This window comes from Peromyscus eremicus, chromosome 18, assembly GCF_949786415.1.
Source record: "Peromyscus eremicus chromosome 18, PerEre_H2_v1, whole genome shotgun sequence".
Lineage (NCBI taxonomy): Eukaryota > Metazoa > Chordata > Mammalia > Rodentia > Cricetidae > Peromyscus > Peromyscus eremicus.
Window position 1 is genome coordinate 37225728 of NC_081434.1, and position 19509 is coordinate 37245236.

At 42.4% G+C, this 19509-nt stretch overlaps 2 protein-coding genes across 3 annotated transcripts in view; one reads left to right on the forward strand and one right to left on the reverse strand.

The window, feature by feature from the left end:
• Nucleotides 1–9285: 9285 nt before the first annotated feature.
• Nucleotides 9286–19509, reverse strand: Depdc4 (DEP domain containing 4). The gene is given in 5 exon segments (XM_059245672.1): nt 9286–9506; nt 9509–9534; nt 12072–12121; nt 12123–12254; nt 18966–19509. Coding segments are annotated over 4 exon segments (396 nt in total). The 5' UTR covers nt 12237–12254; nt 18966–19509; the 3' UTR covers nt 9286–9300.
• Scyl2 (SCY1 like pseudokinase 2) overlaps nt 19191–19509 on the forward strand; it is a 58038-nt gene continuing 57719 nt past the window's right edge. For both annotated transcript variants that reach the window (XM_059245668.1, XM_059245670.1), the window contains exon 1: nt 19191–19450. The gene's annotated coding sequence lies outside the window, so the exon portion shown is untranslated. The remainder of the gene's footprint in view (nt 19451–19509) is intronic.

A 19509-nucleotide genomic window follows, 5' to 3' on the forward strand; every position in this document is an offset into this window, starting at 1 on the left:
AAAATAGAAAAAGCAAATGCCTTAACACAAGGATAGATAGCTGTGTGAAGAATGAAACTAGATGTTTATCTCTTACCCTGGACAATACCCAACTACAAATGGATCAAGGACCTCAGCATAAGACTCGATTCCCAAATCTATTACAGGAAAAAATAGGGAATATGTATCAACTTAGAGGCACAGGAAAGAACTTTCAACCAACCACTGATAAATGGGACCTTGTGAAATTAAAAAGCTTCTGAATAGCATAGGCCACCATCATCTCAAAGAAGCAGCCTGCAGAATGGGGGGGTGGTGGTGGTGGTGGTGGTGGTGGTGGTGGTGGTGGTGGTGGTGGTGGTGGTAGAAACCTTTGTCAGCTGTATATCTGACAGAGGGTTAGTAGTTAAGATATGCAATTTTAATCCAGTACTTGGGAGGCAGCGGCAAATGGATCTATTGAGTTTGAGGCCAGCCTGGTCTACAGAGTCCCATGTGGCCCAGGCTGGCCTCAAACTCATGGCTACCCTCCTACCTTAGCCTTCTGAGTACTGGGATTTACAGGCATCAGGCACCATGCCTGGTAAGTTTGAGTATGTGTGACTACATGTGTATGTGGGTGCATGTACCTGTGCGCACACAGAGGCCAGAAGACACGTTGGGAGTCTTATTTCCTCACTTGTTCCTTTGAGGCGGGGTCTCTCGACTAGGACTCATGTTTTCTCAGCCAGGCTGGAAGCCCCAGTGATCCGTTAAGCTTCATTCCCTTTGAAACTGGGGTTATAGGGTGTGCAGGATGCCTGATTTACTATATGGGTGCTGGGATTCAAATTCCAGTCTCCTTGATTGTTCAGCAGGGACTCCTAACCGCCTCTCCAGTCCCGTTCTATTTTTATTTTAATTAACTAACTCATTAATTAGTTAAAATTTTGAAACAGGGTCTCTCTGTAGCCCTGGTTGTATAGAACTCATATGTAGAGCAGTCTGGCCTTGAACTCACAGAGAGCCTCCTGCCTTTGCCTCACAAGTGTTGGGACTAAAGGTGCGCACCACCATGCCCTATTTTTTATCTTTTGTTAGTTTTATTCTTTACAAATTTCTTTTCAGAGATGATCAAATTTGGGATAATTTTAATTTAGAAATTGAAAAGAGAAAACTGAGGCTCAAAAAGATATTTGCTTAAAGCTTGTCTAATCTAAGTAGAGGATCCAATGACAGAGTAATACCATTGGACTATTGGTCCAAGTCAGTCATAGTGATGACTAGAGATTTCCTACCAGTTCCTGTCAAGATTTCTGCGCCTGCCTCGGAGGGTGAGGTGGGGGTATGACTGCACATTTACAATGCTCTCCTAATTTATCATGAACTAGCCTCTCAGTTGACCCATTGGAAGTATATTAATAACTCCTAATTCTGAAAATAACCACACATACACACAAAGTTAATCTTTGTATCATTATGTCAATGTATCATGTTTTGTTTTCTGCTTTTTCAAGCTGGAAGAAACCCAGAAATCCTATAGCTTATTGTTCTTATTGTAATAGAACATCAGGATATTAGATTTATAATTTATCAACAAAGGAAAAGCAAGGTTTGAAAATATATACATATATGTCAATTCAGAACTTTGTTGTGTCTCTGAAGAGACCACAATGTTGACCCTAGCCCAGTCCCAGTGTCCACTGATAATCTGGGTGATAGTATGAATCTTTCACTAGAAAAATGCATATGCACAGAAATGCACAATATTTCACAAAATACACTGTGGAGATGGCTTTCTGAGAAGACCTTTCGGTTCAGAAACTGAGCTTCTGCCAGACCTTGCAACTAAGTTAAAAATAAGCTTTGAGACCATTTAAAACTATGTACTCAATCTGCTCCCCGACTGTGTATTCAACTTGTTTAACTGGTCTTTCAGGAAACAATGTAACCAACTTCGGATGTTTGGACACCCAGGTAATCAGTTTTTACAACCTAAGCTAAACACTTAGCTTTAATCTTTAACTATGTATTTATTCTGACATGTCCAAACCCAGAATAGGTATAAGTGACTCTGTGTGTGTGTGTGTGTGTGTTTTGTGGTAATCATTTACTGAAACCAGTCAATAGGTTGAATTAAAGTAAACAAAATCCACCATAAATTTTGGAAGCATCATTTGTTTGAAGTTTTGAGTGCTATTCTGGGTCAATAGGAATAAGTCCCTTGTAAAACTCTATTAAAATTTTTCTGCAAATAATTCCTCATTCTTTCCTCATACTGTGTTTTCTGGGATGTTCAATAAATACAGGACAAAATTCTTTGTTAGGGTCAGACAGGAAGGCAGGCAGATATGACACACGCATCCACCATGTCTCCTGAATGATAGGATTAAGAGTGTGTGCGCCACCACTGTCTGGCCTCTGTGTCTAATCTAGTGGCCAGCTCTATCTCTGATCCCCAGATAAGATTTATTGGGGTGCACAATATATCACCACAATATTTCAAACTCCATTTTCCTCATGTCTAGTGACAAAATATGATTACAAAATGCTGTCTTTTTCTGTGCAACTTTCAGCAGAAACTGAATCTGTAACCTATGCCATATAAAGAGAATGATGCCAGAGAGTGAAGTAACCAGTGTGGTAAAGACCAAGGAAACAGTGAGAGTGAGAAACAGTGAAGGGGGAAAGACAAGAACTCTGGGTGCCAAAAAGGGGAGAGAGAGAATGGGTGAAATTATGGTTTTTAGAAACTTACGATTTTAAAATATTTAGTTTTTAAAAATTTTCTACTTAAAAACTTATAAAAACACTTATTTACTTTCTGTGCAGAAGTATGTTGCCTGCATGTATGTATGTGCACCACATTCATGAATGAGTGTGCTGCCTAGAATCCAAAGAAGCCATAAGAGGGCATCAGATCTGTGTGTGGTGATATTTTATCTGTATCCCCCAATAAAGTTTATCTGAGGATCAGAGGAAAAAAACAGCCACTACAGTAGACATAGAAGTCAGGCAATGGTAGCACATTGCCTTTAATACTATCACTCAGGAGGCAGGGATCGGTCTGGATCTCTGTGAGTTCAAGGCCACACTGGAAACAGAGCCAGGCATGGTGGCACATGCCTTAAATTCTAACACTAGTTAACCATAAAGGTCTGGAGATCTGCACAGACAGACAGGAAGTGACAGAGCTGGGCAGGAAGAGGAAGTGATATAGCCGGGCATAGAGGAAATGAGATGGCAGAACAGAAAGGCATATAGGCATGGGTAGACAGGAAGTAGGTCTCTTTGGAGACTGAAAGTCTGTGAGATGAGGTTGGCTTGTAGCTTGTCCTTTCCTCTGATCTTTCAGCTTTAACCCCAATTTCTGGCTCTGTGTTTTATTTTTTATTAATAAGACCATTTAGCAATTCATCTACATCTGTGGAGTGTTCCTTTACATTGTGTGAATATATGTTGCTGTGATTGGTTTAATAAAGAAGCTGACTGGCCAATAGCTGAACCGGATAAGTTTAGGCGGGAAAGTCAAACTGAGAATGCTAGGAGGAAGAAGGGCAGGGTCAGGGGAGTCTCGAGCAGACAGAGAGAAGTAAGATGGGCATGCTGTACTGAAAAAAGGTACCAAGCCACATGGCAAAGCATAGATAAGAAATATGGGTTAATTTAAATGTAAGAGTTAGCTAGTAACAAGTCTGAGCTATCTGTTGAGCATTTATAACTAATGTTAAGCCTCTGTGTGGTTACTTGGGAGTGGCTTGCAGGACAGAAACTTCTGCCTACACAGATCCCCTGGAGCTGGAGTTACAGAGAGTTGTAAGCCATCAGGTGGGTGCTAAAAACTAAACCTATTGTGGTATTTAGTTTTCCCATAGGAAACTGTTATTTAAAAATAGGATGGAAACATGACAGCTGGATCAGTGAGTAGAAGCGTGTACTACTCTTAGAGTGGACTCGAGTGAGCACCGTTACTAACCCACAGCTGTTTGTAACTCCAGCTCCAGAGATGCTGACTCCTTGGACTCCATCACAGAGCACCCACATGCATGTGCACAGACATACCCACAAAATAGATAATAAAAATTTTGTATATATGCTGAACCAGGTGTGGTGGTACATGTTTTTCTAATCTCAGCACTGGGGGGTGGAACTAGGAATATCACAAGTTTGAAGGCATCCATGGCTACATAGCAAGTTCAAGGCCAGCCTGAACAGTTACCCTGAACAGACAAATTACCCTGTCTCTCTCTATATGCTTTTACCTTCTTAACAATAAAGGCGATCAAAAAGGACTTTAAAAAATGACACAGGGAGCCGGGCAGTGGTGGCGCATGCCTTTAATCCCAGCACTCGGGAGGCAGAGCCAGGCGAATCTCTGTGAGTTCGAGGCCAGCTGGTCTACAGAGTGAGATCCAGGAAAGGCACCAAAACTATACAGAGAAACCCTGTCTCGAAAAACCAAAAAAAAAAAAAAAAAAAAAGACAGGGAAAAATATCTTAGAAATAATAATTTAAAAATCCTTAATATTACCACCTTTATTAACTTTTTACATAATTTTTAAATTTGTGTCTGTATGTGTTGCGTGTACATGTATGGGTGTGTATGTACATGGAGACCAGAGATTGGCGCTGGTCAGCTTCCTCAGTGGCTCTCTACCTTATTTTTTGAGACAAGTCTCTCATTGAACTTGGAGCTCACAGATTTAGCTAGCTAGGCTGGCCAGCAAGACCTACAGATCCTCCCTTCTCCATCCTATTAGTGGATACTCGGAGTGGGGGCGAAGGGCCAAACCCAGGTCCTGACACTGACTGAGCCATCTCCCTGGCTCCCATAATCACTACTGACATCTACCATACTTGACCACAATAATCACTTGAGAATAAAGGAGGAGAAGGACATGGTGGCATACACCTTTCATCTTAGAACTTAAGAGGCCGATAGAGGCAGGAGGATCAGGAGTTCAAGATCACTCTTGGCTGCATAGACGTGCACTCAAGGCACTTCTGGGCTACATAAAATTATGTTTCAAAAATAATATATATATATATAATCCCCACTACTAGTAATAATAATAAAGGAGTAAGTTGAATTCAGTACTTGACATCTGGATCTTCTCCATATAGAAACTTTTTTTTTTTTTTTTGGAGACAGGGTTTCTCTGTGTAGCTTTGGAGCATGTCCTGGAACTCGCTCTGTAGCCCAGGCTGGCCTCAAACTCACAAGATCTGCATGCCTCTGCCTCCTGAGTGCTGGGATTTAAAGGCGTGCACTACTACTGCCTGGCGAAACTTCTTAATTTTCATACTAAGCACATCCAATAAGGTAACTTGTGACTACATAAAAACAAGGATTCTCAAATACTTAATATGATTTTTTTTTGTCATGAATTCAACATAGGAAAGAATAATACATCTATTTTTGGGTAAATGGTAGAGGAAGATTCCAGATGAGAGGGTGGGTGGTAGAAGGCATGGTAATGTAAAGAGTAGGAAATATTTTTAATATTCTTAAACTCAATTTTCTACCTTTATTCATGTACTCTTTTTTTTTTTTTTTTTAGATCAGGCTGGCCTCGAACTCACAAAGATCCGCCTGGCTCAGGGTTTAAAGTGCTGTGCCACTGCCTCCCGGCCATGTACTCTATTTGAACTTAGGCTAATGAATTGTTAGAGAAATGCTCGTTGGGAATAATAGAGTTTACGTATACTTTGATGATGCTGTTTGCCTGTAGAGCTTTAAATCATCATGAGATGTTCTGTTCGTCCACGGTGGCTCTAACACACACTGAAACATTTTTCTAAGTTGGGTCAACACTCCTTTTCCAATTTCAGTTGTGCCAAAGGTAATTCAAGAGAGCAGCGCTAGCCTGGGGGCTATACCTCCTCTGCTCACACGGTCACAGAGGCCACCCCTTCTTAGTCACCAGGGCCAGCTCATGTCCAGACAGCGCCTTCACCCCAATCTCAGGCTGCCTTTCCCTTTTACTTTAGACTCTATTTTCCCCCTTTCTTTTTAAAATTTTGTTGCTGGGATCAAGTCCAGGGCCTCACATGTGCTAAGCAACTGCTATAGCACTGAGTGGTACCCCCGGCCCCACACCCTTCCCATAGGCGCTTCTTAGCCTTGCAGGTGTCCACTTAATCAATCATAAAACCCGAGTGATTGTTTTGTGCAGGGTCCTGTTCTAGGTGGTAAATATGCTTATTGTTATTAATTATATTATATACTATTCATTATTATTAATATCATTATTAATGAAATTATATCTCAGAGGACAGAAAGACAATGAAAAATACATCTGCAAATACATCATTTTAGGTATGGATTTATGTGCAAAAAGAAAACATAAAGCAGGACAGAGGTTGGAGCAAAGAAGGCAGCTGTTTTGGCCAGTAAAGGACGCTTTCACCTTTCTGAAGGGAAGCATTGGAGCTGGGATCCAGAGAACTGTGAAGAAGTGGGTCCTGGGTATGGCTGCAAGAAAACAGCTCTGGACGGTAGAAAACATGAGTGAGATAGCCTCTTACAGGAGCAGGCGTACACCCTGTTATAAAGATTCCCAACTCAGGCTCCTGAAATACCTCCTTAGTCTAATCTCTACGAACCCTGCTTCCTGGGTCCTACACCCCAACTTCCTCTAGCTCACACCAAGTTCCCTTTCTCTCATAGTGGCGTACTACAAAAAGTGAACCAATATGGTTCTTTACAATACTGCCACTTGTGATGGCAGGAACAGTAGGAAAAAGAACAAAAGAACCAAACCAATAACCATGCCCTTCAAAGCAGCCATGTCATGTACACGAAGAGGCAAATTCATTTGCACCTCCTGCCCATATCATTTCAATGCCTCCTAAAATGTGTGCTTGCTCTTATCCCTTCTCTATCATCTACCCTCTGTCTTCATAAATGCCAGTCATGTCAGGCACTGTGTGGCTCAAACTCTCCAGTGATACTCCTGTGACGGCCTCACTGGGCCTGGGGTACCCACTGCCATCTTTCTCATCTCATCTCATCCCATCCGTTCTGCTTTTCACTAATTGCCATTTTCAGTACCCATGCACACATCACACTGAGGACATCTGTTCTGGAAGCGATTCTCTCATCCTAACCCCCGACTCCCAGCTGCCTAGTGGACTCACTCCCCTTCCAGTAGCTGCTCAGACTTTGTTCCTTCTTGAGCTCAACCTTGGTCACACTAGTTAAACTGTCAGCCCCTGGCTACCTCTTCCCCATCATCCCTTGTAAATTGCTCTTTTCCTTTGTTCTATGACATTTATCACTTTTTATCATTCTGTTGGATTTGATGTTCTATCTTTATTATCTGCCTTCCAGCTTTTAGGTATAAATTCCCTGAGGGCTTGGGTTGTTGCATTTTATTCACTGATAGATTATAGTCTAAGCCAGTAGAACAATGCTTAGCCATGCATAATAAATTGATTGAATACATTAATCAATATACTTATAAATACCCAGGTTGCTTTAAGTCCGCTTTCTTCTCTTTACTGGCCATGAGGAGACATTAGTCATTCCTTAAAGCTTTGCACGTTGTAAGTATTTAGTAAATGAAGTAAATTATTTGCCTTTTTGCTTAACACAAATAGTTTAGCAGTACGTGTGCCCAGGGAAAACACTGAGATAGACTGAAAGGCTCGGAGTGGTACTCCAGCCGAGGCCAGAGCAGCTGCTCGGGCTGCGCTTTTGATAACCAGTTGGCTTACAAGTTCTGCTTTGGCAAGAGTTTCCAGGACCACTCTTCTGGTATCACACCGTAAAAAGAAAAATGAGTATTAGTTTGAGTGGTTCCTAAAGGAAAGATCTGGTGAGAGATTGTAAGATTGCTATTTCAGTTCTTTTGACCCGCGCTTGCAACTTACAGGTGTCAGAATCGGATGCAATAGTCATAAAATTAAGAACCGTCATGAATCTTCTCCATTGTTACAACGACAATCTTTAGGTACGGTTGTGTTGCTTCTGGTGTCTCTGCTGTCTGATTATTTTCTGTTACATGTGTTATGAAAATGAAAAATAAAACAATACAAGTTTTAAAAAAATAATAAAAGATGGGTCTGAGGAGGTGGCTTAGTGGGTCCAGGTGCTTGCTGTGCAAGCCGGGTGACCCGTGTTTGATCTCCAGACCCAGGTAAATGTGGACGGAGAGAACCGATACCTGAATGTTGTCCTATGATCTGCTCTCCACATGTGTGACATGGCACATGCATCTCCTCAATAATCATATGCTGTGGGATGTTCTGTATGCTGTGAATAGGTATTGCTCTGATTGGTTGATAAATAAAACACTGATTGGCCAGTAGCCAGGTAGGAAGTATAGGCGGGATAAACAGACAAGGAGAATTCTAGGAAGAGGAAAGCTGAGTCAGGAGACACCAGCCTGCCATCCAGGGAGCAGCATGTAATGGCACACAGGTAAAGCCACGGAACACATGTGACATATAGATGAACAGAAGTGAGCTGAGTTTAAGTGTAAGAACTAGTCAGTGGTGAGTCTGAGCTAATGGCGGAGCGGTTTTAATTAATATAAGCGTGTGTGTCTACTTGGGTCTGAGCTGCCGTGGACTGGGCGAGACACAGGAAAACTTTCAGTTACAATAATAAAATAAAAATTTAAAAATGATGATAGTGTATGTCATCTATTTACTTGGCCAGTTCAAATGCTGTGGTGGTGTACTAGATTTGCAGCCTCCTTCCTTTCTTTTTTTTTAGGATTTATTTTCTGGCTATGGTGGCACATGCCTTTGATCCCAGCACAGGCAGAGGTAGGAGGAGCTCAATGAATTGGAGGGCTAGCCTGATCTACATAGTGAGCTCCACCTCAGTTCCATGGTGAGACCCTGTATCAAAAAAAAGCTTATTATTTTATATGTATGAGCATTTTTCCTGCATGTATGCATGTGACTAGTGTCTGCATCCATGTGTGTGCCTAATGCCCATGAAGGTCAGTTGAATGTGTTGGATACCCTGGGACTAGAGTCACGGATGGTTGTGAACTGCCATGTGGGTGTTGGGAATCAAACCCCGGTCCTCCATAAGAGCAACAAGTGATCTTAACCATTGAGCCAACTCTCTAACCTCAAAATGTTTTATTATAAGAAAGATAAACATTTAAACAGCCTGGGGATAAAAAGATGGATTAGTAGTTAAGAATGCCTACTGCTTTTTCAGAGGATCTGGATTCAGTTCCCAGCACCCACTCTGGTGGCTTATAAGCACCTGTTAATTCCAGCTTCAGGGGACCCAATTCCTTTTTCTGGCCTTACTGGGCATATGCACTCAGGTGCTCATACCTACACCCTACATATACACAAAAATAGATCTCTAAAAATTCAAACTATGTTATCTAGAAGTTCCATAATTCCTAAATGAATGTCAGTATATCTATCAGTTAACAGGCAGGATCTGTGTTGGTAATATTTTATTAGGACTTCAAAGAGAATCTTCTTTTGAATATTACATCTTGTTAATTCAGTTTTGCTTTGCCCTAACTGCTGAGTAAGAGTACCAATGAACTGGTCAGGGAAATATTCCAGTCAATTGCTGTGGTAAGCCAGTCGTTGGTCCTGGAAGAAAAATGCACAACAAATAAGTCCATAGTTAGCATTTACTTCGAGCTTGGGCACAGTTGGCTGAAACCCAACAAAATCAAGCTTATCTTTAAATCCAAGGAAGAAACTGTTTTCTGAGAGTGAATGTCTCTCTAGCATAATGGTTCTCAACCCCTCTAGGGGTCGAATGACCCTTTCATGGGAGTCACCTAAGACCACTGGAAAACACAGATATTTACATTATGATTTATAACAGCAAAATTACAGTTATGAAGTAGCAACAAAAATAATGTTATGGTTGGGGGTCACCACAGCATGAGGAGCTGTATTAGAGGGTCGCAGCGTTAGGAAGGTTGAGAAGCACTGCTCTAGAACATTTTACTGAACAAATGACAGAGAAAATGGCTTTTTTCTCCCCAAATAACCAACACACATCTGCATACCTACTATATTTTAGAACTGAAAGCACTTTTATTTGTGGTCACTTTTTATTATTTATTTTCAATTTTCTTAGATAGTGTTTAATGTTTTCTCTTTCAATCCGTCAGTGGCTCTCCTTCTCTTTCCTGGACATGGATGTAGTTCTGTTATTATCTGAAAATAAGAGACAGGTTCGCTCCCTGTTATTTGTGATGCTTGGAACTGGAGGTAGTTTAGATCTTGGAGTTTTTCAAATGTGGAAATATTTGCACAGATTTCAAGCATCATGAGAGTCTCTAAATTTTAAGTTTTAGAGATTTTCAGATTCTTAGACCAACATGTATCAAACTTTTCCACAATCCCAGACTTACAGTTTAGCCTAATATTTTCTCTTTGCCTACCTACCCCAATAACATGAGAACTCAGGAGCCAGCCACTCACTCCCAGGTCTCCTGTAACTCAAAGACTGTAGGAGGTCTTTAATCCCTTTCTCTACATCTGTTGCCCTTCCAGCCCAGAGATACCATATACCTCCTATGGTGGTTGAGATAGATTGGTATTTCTTATAAGATTATTAGCATATAGTTATTATACAACACCTGTATTATTCTTTAACTTTTGCACATCCCCACAATCTTAACCATATCTACTGGGAATGCCTGTGTGCATACACAGTGGGCAAGAAGCAAAAACAAACAATAGAGCAAAGACATCGCCTCCTGGTTTTTCTGCCTCTTCTTATCTTTCCCCATCTCGGGGCTCTAGTTACTTATTTGTACTCTGACTAAAGTATTTCCTCAAACATTTTCTTTGAATGGAGTCCTGAACGATATATAATTTTCTTTCCTGAGCTGGGATCAAACCCAGGGCCTTGTGCATGTTAGGCATACACTCTTACTTCTGAACTATGCCCCCAACCCTCTGTGAATTTGTATCCTTGAGTATCTATTCCTCCCCCCTTCCTTCTCTCCTAACAGATGAAAATAGTGCATTCTCATGATCTGTGGGACTCATTATCTTCTAGGTCTTGGGATCACAGATGAGGATTGTAAGGGCAGTTTGATTGCCTTTTCTTTCAGATAACCTCCCCTTTCTAACTAGAGGCTAATGGAAGCAGACTTCAGAGGCATCTGAAACCCACTCTTTTTGGTACCCCCTATGCTGTCCCTGGCTCAGAGGCAGGGGAGACCCAGGCCTTTTTCTGGGACTTTCTTGTCCTGTTCTGAAATAGAGAAATCTTCCATATGTGAGCAGGATGGCCGTCAACTATGTGGTTCCACAAATCTTCCACCACCTCACCCTTCCCAGATCTGAAACTTACTGGTTCCTCAGCTTTGGAGGTTTATTTCTCATTTGGTTCACATGGGAAAACGTGTTAGCACTCTGCTGGAATCCCAACCAAAGCCAAGGTTCTAGTATCTCCCAGCTACTGGTTTACTAGAAACAACAAATCTCTTAGAATTGGGAGTAAAATGAAGATAGTCTCATTCAGATTATAGGTCTCCCTGGGACTCTTCTCCATGAAGGAGGCGGGTTTGATGGTGGCCTCAGGAGACTGCATTGTTTTCTTTCATGTCTACCACCTCTACTAGACTGGATTCTTGTGGGGAGAGAATAAACAACCTAGTAGAAACTGTGATGGTCACATTATTTTAGCATCATAAAGTGAACATGATAAATTTGGATGATATGGGAGAGGATGGAACCACACACATGAATCCACTCTGATTTCTAATGATCACATACTTCATAACCAGTACTGGCTTTGTTAGATAAAATGAAAATTCAGATTTCCCCTTTTGCTTTCTTTCTATCTATCCTTCTCCTCCTCCTCCTCTTTTCTTCTCTTTCTCCTTTTTTTTTTCTCTTCCTCCTCCTTTTTTGTTGACAAGGTCTTGCTATGTAGACCAGGCTGGCTTCACACTCACGGAGATCTGCCTGCCTTTGCCTACTGAGTGCTGGGATTAAAGGTGTGTGCCCAGCTGAAAAGTCAGTTGTTAATTCATAAACCAGAAACGAGATCAGCTTGTACTACAGATATATTCTCATATCTTAAAGTATCAAGGACAAACACATGGTCGAGTATTTTAGTTATGAATTATTTGACAATGTATAATTTTGGCTACACTCACTCAGGTAGACTTAAGTTGGGAATCACCTCCCTCTCTCGCTTGCTGTGTGACAGAAATGACAAGATCTTCCTCTTTCCTTAGCTGGGAAGTTTGCACTTCAACTGGAGGCACCAAGGTGTTTTTACAGAGTAGAAAGTATAAACATTGAACAGGATGCGACGACATTTGTTATTTCCCGACCTCCTTCACAGGGGAGGGAGAAATCAAGATTAACAAATAAAAACACATGTCCAAACAATATAATAAAATTATTCCATTTCTAAACTATTGTTTAGAAAAGTGACTTTATGAGTAATATAATGAATTTTGGTTTTGTTTTTTTGTTTGTTTGTTTATTTGGTTTTTCGAGACAAGGTTTCTCTGTGTAGCTTTGCACCTGTCCTGGATCTTGCTCTATAGACCAGGCTGGCCTCAAACTCACAAAGATCTGCCTGCCTCTGCCTCCCGAGTGCTGGGATTAAAGGAGTGCACCACACCGCCTGGCTGAATTTTCTTATGCTAGGGAAAATTTAAATTTGTTGATTGACACAATAAAGAAAATGGCCCAACCCATGTGTCTTAGGGTTTCTATTGCTGTGAAGAGACCACAGTAATTCTTATAAAGGAAAACATTTAACTGGTGCTGGTTTACAGTTGCAGAGTCCATTATTGTCATGATGGAAAGCATGGCAATACGTGTAGGCAGACATGATGCTGGAGAAGAAGCTGAGAGTTCTACATCTGGACCTGCAGGCAGCAGGAAGTGACTGAGACATACTTCCTCCAGCAAGGCCACACCTCCTGATAGTGCCACTCCCTATGAGTCTATGGGGGCAACTTCCTTTCAAACCACCACACCATGTTTTACATTGTAGAAAATATATTCCGCAAACTGAACTCTCATAAAGCAGCAATATAAACATGTTATTCATACCTGAGTGCAAATAGCTACCTCTGAGGAGAGAAGATGGGTGAGGGGAAAAGCATAAAAAATGGTTCTTTTTTTTAAAATAAAAACCAGTAGGCCTTTCTGAATGCTTTAGATCATGTGCATATATAACAAAGATGAAATAAAAATATTTCATAAACCACACCAGCATGACAATTTTCCTTCCCTCTCTGCCTTCTTTCCTTCCTTCCTTCTGTCCCCTTTTCAATGCAATACTTTTGATTCCCACTTTCCCAAACTAAAATAAGAGTTGTGCCCCTCATCTTATGGGTCTACTGTGAAATTATAAATATAAAATGTGTAAGACATTGTTTAGCACAGAGAAAGGGTCAATAAGTAGAAAGTAGTAATGTCTGTTCTAACAAATTATATCCAACTTTACTTAAGCATTTCTAGACGTACTCCATGCCCTCAAGAGGGAGTCATAGGAAAAGTTATTTTGTCTTTATTTAATGTTTTGGTTGTATTAGGGATTGAAACTAGATCATGCTGGGCAACTGCTCTGTCTTGAGTAAAAATAAACAAGAGCCGGGCGGTGGTGGCGCACGCCTTTAATCCCAGCACTCGGGAGGCAGAGCCAGGCGGATCTCTGTGAGTTCGAGGCCAGCCTGGGCTACCAAGTGAGTTCCAGGAGAGGCGCAAAGCTACACAGAGAAACCCTACCTCGAAAAACCAAAAAATAAAAATAAAAAAATAAATAAATAAACAAGAACTTACATTTCACTAGTAAGCAAATTTGCTTTCATCTTTAATAAATGGTAAAATCACAGTATAGCAAATAACTTTAAAAATATATCTATTATTAACAGTAAAAACCTGATTTTTATACTATATTTTGTGTCCTTGTGTGGTAGTTTGAATGTATTTGACCCCCCATAAGCTCATAGGGAGTGACACTATTAGGAGGTGTGGCCTTGTTGGCATGAGTACAGCCTTGTTGGAGGAAGTGTGTCACTGTGGGGGCGGGCTTTGAGGTTTCCTATGCTCAGGATACGGCCCAGTGAGTCAGTCAACTTCCTGCTGCTTTCTAGGCAAGATGTAGCCAGCACTACGTCTGCCTGCACTTCTCCGTGCTCCCTGTCAGGATGACAATGGACTGAACCTCTCAAACTGTAAGCTACCTCCTCAATTCAATGTTTTCTTTGTAAAAGTTGCCATGGTCGTGGTGTCTCTTCACAGCAATAAAAACCCAAACCAAGACATTTTGTATATCCAGGGTAGTGCAAAACTTTATTTTATGAAGAGGGGTCATGGATGCTAAGGCTTTAAATACCAATATACTCTAAATACCAGTCTTCCTTCGAGTCTCTTCTAGTTCCTTCTTCCTTCCCTACACAACTTCTTTGGGCACCCTGTATATTTTTGATTCTGTGATGATTTGGCAAAATGCAATAAAGGTTGTAACCATTAATGAAACATGGCTGTATCTTTCCTGACTGCCTGTGGTGGTCTGGATGAAAATGGCCTCCTTAGGCTCCTAGGGAGTGGCAAAATTAGGAGGTGTGGCCTTGTTGGAATAGGTGTGGCTTTGTTGGAGGAAATGTGTCATGGGAGGGTGGTGAGGGTGGAGTGGGGGGTAGCTTTGAGGTTTAAGAAGCTCAACTCACTTATTCTTTCTGACTCACTCTTCCTTCCTGCTGCCTGAGGACCCAGATGTAGAACTCACAGCCCCTTGTCCAGCACCGTATCTGCCTGCACGCCACCATGCTTCCTGCCATGACAATAGTGGACTAAAGCTCTGAACTGTAAGCCAGCCCCGTTAAATGTTTTCTTTTATAAGAGTTGCCGTGATCATGGTGTCTTTTCACAGCAATAGAAGCCCTAACCACGACACTGCCCCAGTGATTGTGTGTGTGTGTGTTTCTTTCCACGATCAGTAGCATGACAAGGATTGAAAGACAAGTAGATGAAAACATGAGTGAAACCACAGATATCCTGGATACATTGCTCTGAGAACAGGAAAGAGCAATGCATTTTTTTTGGAGGAGTTTGTACAATGGACAATGGATATATTCACAAGGATGGTCTTAGATCACTAAGATTAAGATCTGGGATTGAATTTGTTTGTTTCTGTTGGGAGAATAGACAAACTTCTGGTTTAGCTGGTTATGTCTTTTGTTAAAGTAAACAGGGCTCTGGGGCCATATTGCTTCACCTGTGTTGCCTGATGTAATCACTATGTAGGGCACAGACGCAGAATCAGCACATCACACACACTAATTTTAGCACATCTAAAAAGCCAGTTCTGCTAAACAGTCAAATATTAGTGGTTGTTAGGAGTTAAATGAAGAGAGGGATGAGTGGGTGAAGTGCAGAGGGCTTTTAGGACAGTGACAGGAGTGTCTGCGACAGCATAGTATAGCTACATGCCATTTTATATTGGTTCACACCTATACAGCATAGAACACCAATCACGGACTCTCATGTGAACTATGGGCTTTGAGTGATAACGACATGCCATGTAGTTCATTACTGTTAACGAATGTGCCACTCTGGTACAGTACAGGGTACTGACAGTAGGTGTTGTAGTTTGAATATGAAATGTCTCCCTCAGACTCCCATGTGAATTGCTTGTTCCTCAAGTGATGAAACTATATTGGGAGGTGCTGGGAACTTTCGAAGGTAGAGCCTCGCTGGAAGCAGTGAGTGACTGGGGTATGCCTTTGAAGGTTATGCCCAATCTTTGGTGCCCTCCTCTCTGATTCCTGTCCACTGTGAGGTGAGCAAGCCTCCTCTGGCACATGTTATTGCAATATGGTTTTCTGCCTCAGCACACATGCAGAATCAATGCAGCCGAACACCAAGACTGGAATCTCTCAAGCCATGGTTGAGAGTAAATATTCTCACCTTTAAGTTATGCTTTTGTGTATTTTGTTCATATCAATAACAAGACTAACTAATACAGTGGGAGAGGGGTTAGCAATAAATGTGAAAATTCCACTCGATTTGGCTGTGAACCTAAACTGATCTTAAAACTCCATTTTTAAAAAAGTCATTCTTCTTTATAAAGTTCTGAAAAAACTAACAACAAAACCCTGATAGTTCATTCCTTCTTTAGAAATCTGGAGAACAGTGTGAACTATGGCGTTTGGAGGGTACAGCTTGGGCTCCACTGGTTGTATGAATAAGGCCCCCAATCCTTTCCTCATCAGTCTCTTGTGCTAGAGGATTTTAAATAAATTTTCTTCTGGCCTGTGAAAAGAGGACTTAGGAATTTTGAATCACAACTTCAAGTCTAAGTTTTAATTTAATAAAATTGATTTATGTATCTCTCATTTTCAAAAGAATTAAGCAGTCTATAACAGTATATACAGCTATTAACTTTATTAAATTATCATTAAAAAGACAGATTAGGCTTCAAAATAAAGGGTCAGTGTATTTAATAATTTTAAGGTTAACACAGTCAGTATGATAGAGTTGATTACTGTTCTGAGCCTCTAGACAACCTTGGCCATGTCAGTTTTAAAATGAGAAACATAAAACATAAAGTTTCTCAGTATAAATTTTAAACAGTTTGTGTAATATGTCTCCCATGATACCACTAGAAGGGATATGGGAGAAAGTGTGGTGAGCTGTCCCCCATGATAGCGTTAGAGGGACTACAGAAGAGTGTGTGTGTGTGTGGTGTGTGTGTGTGTGTGTGTGTGTAAGAGAGAGAGAGAGAGAGAGAGAGAGATCCTTCAAATAACAAGAGAAAGTGTGTGTGGCATGTCCCCTATGATAGTGTTAGAGAGAATTCAGAAGCAAGTGTGTGTGTGTGTGTGTGTGTGTGTGTGTGTGTGTGTGTGTGTGTGTCTTGCTTAAAGTTTGCTGAAAGGGCCTGGAGAGATGGCTTAGTGATTAAGAGAACTAGCTGCACTTCCAGAAGACCTGAGTTTGGTTCCCAGCATCAACATCAGCCAGCTCACAACTGTCTGTAACTACAGCTCCAGGGGATCTGACATCCTTTTCTGGCTTCTGTGGGTATTGCCTGCCCCCAACGTACGGTAGCCGGAAGTTTCTCCAGTCCTGCCTGGCCCCGTGGTCGGGACAAATCTCTCCCACCCACATCCAGCAGCTGCTTGGTCTCAAGTAAACACACAGAGGTTTATATTATTTACAAACTGTGTGGCCTATGGTCAGGCTTCTTGTTAGCTAGCTCTTATAACTTAACCTATTCCTATTAATCTATATGTTGCCACATGGCCATGGTGTTACCGGTCTGCTGGCATCTTGTGGCTCCTTGGGTGGCGGGCTGGCATCTCTCTTTACTCTCCTTTCTGCTCCTGTCTCTTCCATTCCAATGTCCTGCCTAACCTTATTCTGCCTCGCCAATTGGCCAAACAGCTTTATTTATCAACCAATCAAAGCAGCACATATTCACAGCGTACAGAAACACATCCCACAGCACTTCCCCTTTTCTGTCTAATAAAAAAGGAAGGTTTTAACTTTAACATAGTAAAATTACATAGAATAAAACAGTTATCAAGCAAGAATTACAGTTACAATATCCAGTGGACAGTGGTCCCTGCAGACTCATCTGGGGAGAGTGTTGAGAATAAGCCCTTAACCGGACATCTATCACCTGTCCCCTGTCCCCCAAGGCTCAGGATACATCATAGAAGAAGGGAAAGAAAGAGTGTAAGAGCCAGAGGATGGGGAAGAGTGCAGTGGAACCTTATCTTCCAGAATGACATGGCTGTATTCATGAACTTAGCTGTGGCTACCCTCACAAGATCTGCAAAGGATTAGGCTTGCCAACAAGGATCCCTTCAAAGTGTTCAATTCAGTGTTTCTCAGTGCATTGGCAACATTGTACAATCACCTCTACCATCTAATCCCAGACCATTTTATCACTCCAAAAGAGGTCCATGTTTAATATAATGATTCACTAGTTCTCCCCACCCCAATAAATTTTGAACTAAAAGAAAATTAAGAATGAAAAAGGAGTAAGTTGAAAGATACAGAACATTATTTCTAGATGTTTTGGGAGTAGAATACATGAATCTATGCCCTTCCTTCCTTGACTATGAAGAATTAGAAGCAGTATTGCCAACACACAATAAGATATATGATGCTCATGACAAAATGACAGAAATTAAAGTCCATCACTTTGGGGCTGGAAAGACAGAGCTCAGCTAGTGAAATGCTTCTCTTCTAAGCATGAAGACCTGAGTTGAATCTCCTGAACCCACATAAAAAGCCAGGGTTGGTGGTGAGAGCTTCTAATTTGAGAGCTGGGGAGATGGAGAAAGGCAAAGCCCCACGTTCTATTGAGAGACTCTACCTCAAAAAACAAGGACAGCTCCTGAGGAACAACATCTAAGGTTAACCTCTAGCCTGATGCATGTCTGGCAAGAATATATACAGTTGTACACACACAAACATATAAATACTCCTAGGCAGCGCACACACATACACACGCACGCACGCACACACTCCATCATCTTCAAATTCTTGTAATAGAAGCTGTCCTCTTGCCCATCTTAAGACATTTTAGCCTGAAACATAGGCAGAGCAGAGACAGGGGAGACAGAGGGCAGCATGAGGGTGGTGGGACCACGGAGGGGCTACCTGAATGGGTAGCGGGGAGACTGAGAGGCTGTGAGCAGTGAAGTCCAGGTATATTTTCTGAACAATTTACCTCTTTCATCAAGCAAGCAGGATAAAGAGTCCTGGTTGCTGTAATTGTGGAACAGCGGCACTGGGCTAATCTGAGAACTTCGCAGAAACGCAGAATATCCGATCCTAACTCTGCATCAGAATGTGCATTTCATCACGGCCCCGTGTGAGGAGCACGGCTTTCCTGAAGTTCTAAGGGCACTTTACAAAAGTAAGAGAGAAGGCTGAGTGCTCAGTACCCCAGTCCCTAGACCTGCCAGGACAGGTGGTTTGGGAAACAAGAAAGGGGTGGGGCCAGAACCGGAGCTGCAGAGTCCAACCAACCAGCCGCTTCTGTCACCCATTTCCATTATGCATTTGGCTACCTGTCCTCGCTTTCTTGGAGAATCCCCTTCTATGGCTCCGGAAACTTGGCCTGCCCAGCCTGGGCCTGGGAAGTTCGTCCGGTCTTCCAAGTCTTCTGAACCGGAGAGTCAAAAGTAGGGCGGTTGGCGGACGCCCGGGCTCCGCCCCACGGCCCGGGAGCCCCGCCCCCGCCGCCTCGCGGGGGGGCGGAGGGAAGCCAAGCCCCTCCCCTTCCGAGCCACCCGGAAGTGACGTCATGTAGGAGCGGGCAGGTCTTTCGGTGCTCTTCCCCCTCCGGTGCTCTTCCTCCCCGGTCCCTTCCCTCCCTTTCCCCCTTTACTCCTCCTCGGTCTCGGGGTTCTGCGGCCGCGGGAGTGGCGGAGGAGATGGAGTAAGCGTTCGGTGGCGGCCAGGCGCGCGGCCCGAGCAGCCACAGCCCGGAGGCATTGAGGGAGCGGGCGGGGGACGGGCCCCAGCACCGCCCCTCCAGGTAGCCGGCTGCGAGGTGAGTGACCCACCGATCGCGGGCGCCGGGCGACCCGGGTCTGCGGCCAGCAAGTGGGC